General features: G+C 33.3%; 1 protein-coding gene across 1 annotated transcript; it reads left to right on the top strand.

Annotated features, from left to right (window-relative positions):
* Nucleotides 1–2,700: 2,700 nt before the first annotated feature.
* LOC149577803 (uncharacterized) lies at nt 2,701–3,663 on the top strand. Its single transcript, XM_089798089.1, has one exon. It carries the CDS (start codon nt 2,701–2,703, stop codon nt 3,661–3,663), a length of 963 nt encoding a protein of 320 aa, XP_089654215.1.
* Nucleotides 3,664–8,177: the final 4,514 nt, after the last annotated feature.

Here is an 8,177-nt window from a genome sequence, read left to right as displayed (position 1 = left end):
TATCCTTTTTTGAAGGATATCTAAATACCCTTTAATTGTGTCCATGTTAATCTAACCAACTCCTCACTCGTAGGGCTATTCATACAGATGTTATCTTCAACCTTATTAGGAGAATCAACTTAAATCTCTCCCAAATTCACCCTTATTTCTATGGAATTTTCCTCTTTAGACTCTTTCGTCACTTCTACCCTACCACTATAATCCGCATCCTTGAGTTGTCATTTTTATCATCCCTAGGACCACTTTCTCTTCAAATAACTTCTTATTGTCCTTTTTACTTTTGATTCTAGAGAACCTACATCCCCACAACTTCCATCATTAATTTTTTCCTCTGTAACATTAATTTTATAATCTTCCAACTCCTCTTCCTTAGTAGATTCCTTCTAATCAATCTCAATGAAGCATTTCCCTTTAGAGATGACTTTTCTAGCTTTATCTAGGCATATGCTTTTTTAGTGTTCAACAAATTCTTGTGCAATGACATCATGTTTTCTTTAATTAGGTTTATTTGAAATTTAGCCTCTTTCTTGTGGGTAGGGGTTTTAGCTTTCTTAAGTGGTCCATTTCTAATAAGCTCAATATAGATAGAGATTTTAGGGTTATGCAAAGACTAGGGGTAGGTAAGGCACCTACTAGTGGAAGGGGCATGCTTACAAACATGCTGGTAGAGGATATACATCAAGCCTTGGTGTAAAGGATGACTATTACATTTCTCAATAGTGTTGCAGAGAGAAGAAAAAAGAAAAAAATGACACATTAATTTTATCCCCATTAGGAATTTGGTTGAGAATGGGAAAATGGTAGACATGGATAGTGACAAACCTACCCTCAAGGCTGAAACACATCATAACAATGATAGAAACACACAAAAATAGAGGAAGGGAGGTATGTGCATACCTATTACCAGAAGGCACAACAACCGATTTCTCCCCTTTCTTAAATAAATATTTTTGGTAATTTATGTAATCTCTCATGCTTTTTCTCTCCACATTTTCCCTAGCACAATCGAGCCATGTCATCTCCACTCTAAGTCCCAACATTTCCAAAAATTTCACACCACCTAATGTCTTCTGGCTATGCTACCAAGGATTCTCAAACTTCATTGTTAGTTGGATGTTAACAACCCTTAGAGTCCATGCATAAGAGATTAGGCCCACTTTCTCAAAGAAATCCCAGATATCTCTATTTTTTTCAAGTTCCTCATAGTTTCTAGGCTCAACATTTTTCAACAACCCACCCATTTTTCCTCACCACGATAAACATCGACTCCTGATCAAACTTCAACATAAGCAGCCCAAGAATCATAGACCTAAACACTTCTAGAGCAATGACAAACAAAACCAGGTTAGAACTTCTTATAGAAATATCAAGAGGTGCCAATATCCTTTAGTGCACTGTTTTAAAATAAATTTGAGAGTGCCAAACAATAATTGTCCTATGAAAGACAAGACAACTAACACTCATAGGATGAAATTGTGGCATGCTTGAAATCTTATCCTTTTCGTTCACCAAGCTCAAAGTGATCTTACATTACAAAATCTTCTTAACAAATGTCGTTTCATGATTAGGTTTTGCTTCCTCATTAATAATTGAACTACAAAGCATGCGATAAGTTGTACGACCCTTCATATTAATATTATCATCTTTTAAACTCATGTTGCTAGCAGAGTTTGCTATAATATAGTAGGAAATCTTTATTTTGTTAATTTTGTTAGCATTTTTACCCAAACTATTGAAAATGGGCCCAAAATTAACCTCGACCATGTCGAAACCTCTCACGTTGAATCCTGCCTATCAACATACACATAAATGATATAGAAATTATGAAAAATATGACCGCCATATTTAGCCCAAGTAAGCAAGGTCCTAACATGAAAAGGACAACCATCCCATTCCACTTCTTTCTTATTCTTAAATAGATTTCCTATCATTGTCAATTAAGATTTTTAGACCTAGAAAGGAATCTTTAAAATCAATATTATACCATATATTGTAATTTGAAGTATAGAAGAAATTTATGATTTGATTGATTCTAAAATAGAGGTCTTTTCATCATATTTGATTCTTTAAAGAGAAAGACTCACTATTTAGATGATGAAAAGATTTTCTCCTAGACGAACATAGATTATTATTAGTACATATACAAATGAAATCTAACTAATAAAATTAAGGAAGATATTAAAAGACCATATAAAAAGCCGCGACGCAAGATTCTAGAAATGATACTCAAATTAAACATGCAAGCAGAGGGCAAAATTAAATAGACACAAATTCGACACCGCACCTATAATAAATAGATTTACTTTCGGCTATTAAATAGTCTGAATTTAAGAATAGCCTCACAAAATCCACGCAGAAAAAAAAATTCTCCAACGATTCAATATGGGAGAAAAGGCAGAAGCCCAACGTTATCACCATGCTGGTGTTGACGATTGAGAAAAAGCAGAGGCCCGCAGTACAATATAAAATGAATGGCGAGCGTGTTGCTCGTTGCCAAAGCAAACACTCCGAGAGGTCAACTGTAAATAGAGGGAGGAGGCAGCGGTGCACTCATAAACTTTTAAGTACCAGGACACCTATAAGCTGCGGTGCAATTAATTTATAAGCGATCCTCATACCATCAAAGCCTCTATAAAACTGTGAGAATAGTGGCGGTTTTATTTGTGGCTCAAAGCGTTTGATTTGTAAGGGTGCGTAAAGATGGGATACAAGAGAACATGGGTTGCTTTGGGTTTTGTTGTTTGTTTTCTAATGTGCAATGAAGTAGGAGGGAGAGATTTGCAGAGAAAGGAAGGAATCGGAGGTAGAGCTGGGCAAGGTAATGGTAGTGGGGTGTTGACAGAAAAGAATGCTGCAATTGGAGGGGGAGGTGGTAAAAGTGGAGGAGCTGGAGCTGGTTATGGTGGGGGAGTAGGGAAAGGCGAGGGTGCTAATGGGGGTGGTGGTGGGAAAGGTGGTGGAATGGGAGGTGGTGTTGGAGCTGGTGGGAAAGGTGTTGGAGTTGGAGGAGGAAAAGGTGTAGGTGGTGGAATTGGTGGAGTAGGTGGGGGAATTGGAGGAGGAGCTGGTGGAGGAGGTGGTGAAAGTGGAGGTGGCGGAGGTGGTGAAGGTGGAGGGGTAGGGAAAGGCAATGGTGCTGGTGGTGGAGGCTTTGGTGGAGGAGCAGGTGGAGGTGGTGGTCCTATTGGAAAAGGTAGTGGGTCTGGAATAGGAGTTGGTGGAGGTGTTGGAGTTGGTGGGAAAGGTGGTGGGTATGGAGGAGGTATTGGTAAAGGTGGAGGTGAAAATGGGGGTGCTGGAGCTGGTTTTGGTGTTGGAGGAGGGAAAGGTAATGGTGCTGGTAGTGGGGGATTTGGAGCTGGAGGAGGAGGCGGTGGTGGAGCTGGTGGTAAGGGTAGTGGTCTTGGAGGAGGAATTGGTGTAGGTGGTGGTAAGGGAGGTTCAGGGGCTAGTGTTGGTATTGGTGGAGGAGGCGGGGGTGGTGTTGGTGGAGGTAATGGGGCTGGCTTTGGAGTTGGCTATGGAGGAGGTCCTAGAGGAGGAGGAACAAGTGGAGGAGGTGGTGGTGGGGGAGGAGGAGGAGGTGGTGGTGGAGGAGGTAGTGGTGGTGGATATGGAGGAGGTAGCGGTGGTGGATATGGAGGAGGCAAAAGTGTTCATTGAGGATTATGATGGACAATCCAAAGATTCTTTAATGATATTCTCTCTAGAGGACACAAATATAGAGTGAATTGCTATAGCCGAATAAGATTTCAATCAAATTATTGAATCACTAATAAAAGCCCTATTTTGATCAATTTAGAAATTACACAAGCCCTTTTATTTTTACTTTTTTCAAATGACAACATTCATATGTTGCTATCTAGCATAAAAAAGGGGACACAAGATAAAGCCTTAAATAATTTATGATTTTTTCTTTGAAGCCTATACAATTGTGATATCCTTAAATAAAAAAATAGGATTTTCTACTTGTAAGAGTTATGAAGATATTTGGGCCTTATATATTAAGAAATAAAAATCTTTGTTGTTGTCCTTGATCAATTGGTTGTTTCCATTCTAACACAAATTATGTTAATGCAAATCTATGAAAAATGTATGGCAATCCTATATATATGATTTCATGATACAACAAATGGAACTAGTTAGAGGTGAAGTCTCTATAATACATGGTGGATACAATTATAAATGATGAATCAAAGATGGTATGTAAGAAATTTTTTTATTACCTCATAGAAAGTAGGTGTCAAACAAATTGGATGTTCATACAATAAATAAAGTATATGATTTGGGAAAGTGTTCATTGAGAATTGTGATGGATAGTCTAAAGATTCTTTAATGATCTGATCAAGAAGACACAAAGATTGAGTGAAGTGGTAAAGCTAAATAGACTTTCAGTCAAATTAATGACTCAATAATAAAAGCTCCAAGTTTAATCAATTAAGATTATACAAAGCCCTTTTATTTTATACTATTTTCACTTTACAATTTTTACGTGTTTCTATCTTGACTAAAAAATGAGACATGAGATACAACCTTAAATAATTTATGATTTTTCCTTTCAAGCTTATAGAAGTGAGATATCCTTGGATCAAAAAGTAGGATTCTCTACTTATAAGAGTTATGAAGAAATTTAGACCAAATCATTAAGAAATAAAAATCTTTGTTGTAGTTCCTGATAAGTGGTTATTTCCATTCTCTAATGCTTGGTGGATACAAATACAAATGATAAATGTAATAAAATAAATTATTTGATTTAGAAAAGTGTTCCTTGTAGAAGGAACTACAAAGAAATATACTTGAGAGGACTCAACAAGGTATTTTGGGACAAGACATGGTTTAGATGATGTACCAACTCACCAAATTCTCAAAATGGATTATTATTGGCCTCACTTATTTACAGATGGTCAATAATATGTGAGAAATAATGATTTTTCTTTTCCAAACTCTTGCTGACAAATAGGGGAACCTATTTATGTTCTTACAACTAAGATTATGAGGAACATCCATTTTTTAAGGGGTCTCTGACTTTGTAAGTGTGATTTACCCCAACTCCTTTGTAGGGTACACTTTTATTTTGATACCAAAAAACTAATGCATGAGGTTGGTTGAAGGACAAACATATAAGAATCACACCATCAAGATAGAGTTCAAATTTCTTGAAGAACATGTTATCATAGTACTTAAGATATCATTTGAGCTAGTGTGTAATGATATTCACTTTTCATTAACTATATTAAAATATAATATTGAGCATAAGGTGACTTTGAATTGTCTTCCAATTATTATATAAAATAAAATGCTATTATTGAGTTGATTTAAATAAGTATTAACTTGATGTCATTAAAAATATGCAAGAAATCATTCCTGGATATTGAAATACCCAATTGAACTATGCTTTATGGGTAGATAGAACTAGAGTTAACATTTATAAGGAACATCACCATACTAATCATTCTATAGGATTAAATTTGTGTTCCAAATCCACCTAATAATCCTTAAAAATTTAGATTACAAAATAAATAACAAATAGATAAAAAGACAAAGACAATAAGAGATGTGTTGCTATAATTGTAGTCCCTGTTGAATATAAAGATTGGGAAGATTATTACTTGCAATGAGTTAAGTACTACTATAGGCATGCCTATTTGTTCATTTGATCTATGGGTAAGGGTATGTGCATGATCATGATCAACCAAACAATGACCTTAAGTGACAATGAAAAGTCAACAAATCGGGGTTATGTTCACTTGACACGTAATTTTAAAGTAGTAATGTGCTTTATATCAAAAATTTGTAAGAAAAGAATGTGTAGAAAATTGAATTTAGTTTCTAAACTACTAGGCCTTATCTAGAGAAAAAATTATTTGATTGGTAAAAATGTTGGATTTTAAAGCAGTACCACAAAATTTTTAGGGTGAAAATGAAATGTAGGTGTCTGTCTAACCACCTTAATTGAAATCAAATGATAATATTTTTAAATATAATTATAGATAGTAGACTCATGCTTAGATGTGATGCACATTTTTGGGTACTTTTATTCTAAATAAATAATTAAATATGAATTTTCTACTATAATATTTTTAGAATAAAAAACTCCTGTGTCTAAGCACTTTAACTAATTGAAAACTTTACAAAATTAATTTTTTCTTTTTTTTTTCTTATACTAGGAAAAGCATAGAATGTGATGCAACTTTTGGATTTTGAAAATGTTATACCATTTGAAAGTTATAGCTATTTTTCAATCAGTATATCAAATAGTAGTTTACAAACATCATCATTAGAAATTAGCTAATAAATATTTATCAAACTCATAATTTGACAACAATATCGATGGAATCTTGTGAGTGTTCTCAAAAACCCTTTTCATTTCATTGAATTTGGATGAAAAAAAAATTGTCAGATGGCCTTTTGAAGTCTAAATTCAGGGAAACATGTTTCTTGAGTTGACCAAAGAGGTGTGGTAAATACCAAGCCTAATCAGGGACACAAAATGTGGTGGCAAAACACAAAATTTTAAAAATTGAGATGGTGGGAACTAATTGTACATTTTAAACCAAAAGCTTATAAACATATTTAATTATGTTTTCACATTTAAGTATAATGATATTTAAATATTATTATTTTATATTTTATTATTACATATTATACAACAAATTTTATTCTTAAAATATTATATATGATATTAAATATGATTAGATAGTATATTAGGATCATAGTACTATATATTATCTATAATATTATAAATATTATCTATATTATTATTATTATAATATTAAATATATGTTATTACATTTACTAGTATAATATATATTTGAATATAGGATTAGAAATTATTACATAGTATTATATAGTTTATTAAATTATAGTACGATTGATTATCATATGTCCCTAGGGGTTCTAGGACCCTTAGGAACATTTTTCGCAATGCAATGGATCAAATAGGGTCATAGGTTAGCCTACGACCCCATTCGACCCATATGATATATATATATATATATATATATATATATATAACTCTTGTATTATATAGTAATAATATAAATATTACTATATTATATGATAATATATAATACCAATTGATTTCTCACACTTTCTCTATTGATTTCCTTCCAAATTTTGGGCGATGATTTTCAGTACCCGATATCATATCGGGTATTCGATCTTGAATTAGATACCAAATAATATTGGATACCTAATATGAAATTAGATACTCGATATGGGATCAGGTACTTCAATCCTTTTATTGGTAGAATTTTCCCAAAATATTCTCTATCACTGCAGACCTTGACAATCACATTTTTTTTTAACATTTTCATGGGTTTGGAGAATTTTTTTTGTCTAGGGCCCATTACTTGAAAATGTTTCTACAAGATTTGATTAGGTGTTCGGTATTGTTATCTGAATGAGGTGTAGTCGTTGAAAGGCTAAATGCAAAAGGACAGTATCAAATGAAGACATTGCAACATATAGGGAAAGAGATAGGGTAAATCACCAAAGGAAGAGACAAGGTATGTTAGATGTGAATAAAGTTGATGATGTATTGATCAAAGGTGAAATCATAGAGTCAGAAAATGAATATGTATAGTTGGGGAATGAAAATGTACCAATTGATAATGATAATGCCAGGATTGAAAATTTGGAAAATGAAAATTTACAAGTTCATAATGTAAATGCCATGATTGACTATGTTGAAAATGAAAATGCATAGGAACATTACATAACTCCTAATTATAATTGAAATCAAGGTCTTAGAACACGGAAATAGATAATTGAAATTGATGAAACAATTATTAGTAATTTGGAAGGAAAAAAATCAGAAAGAACTATTCAGTTATGGGCTTCAAGGCTATATAAGATGTTTTTTTTGGCAACAATACAATAGTGGAGCAATCTCAAATTTTTATGCACTTATTAAAGATGCAAAAGATGAGACTTGTGCTCTCCAAATTGAAGATTCATGCCAATAAGAAAATGGAAAGAAATGTCATTATTGTGAAGAATCTTTTCAGTGCTCTCAATAGCATTGAGAAAAATATTAGGGAGAAGGATAAGGGAGCTACTCAAATGATTATTACAACATCTTTGGTAATTCATCATTTGAGAAAGGTTAGATATATGAGACAAAATTATATTGACTTGAAACTAAATCATACTATTTTGAGAAGAACACTTACTAG

The sequence above is a fragment of the Cupressus sempervirens genome, chromosome 1 (genome assembly GCF_028749045.1).
Source record: "Cupressus sempervirens isolate cs-2001-9-10 chromosome 1, ASM2874904v1, whole genome shotgun sequence".
NCBI lineage: Eukaryota > Viridiplantae > Streptophyta > Pinopsida > Cupressales > Cupressaceae > Cupressus > Cupressus sempervirens.
The sequence above is the reverse complement of the archived record's forward strand: the minus strand, read 5'-3'. Positions and strand labels throughout refer to the sequence as shown.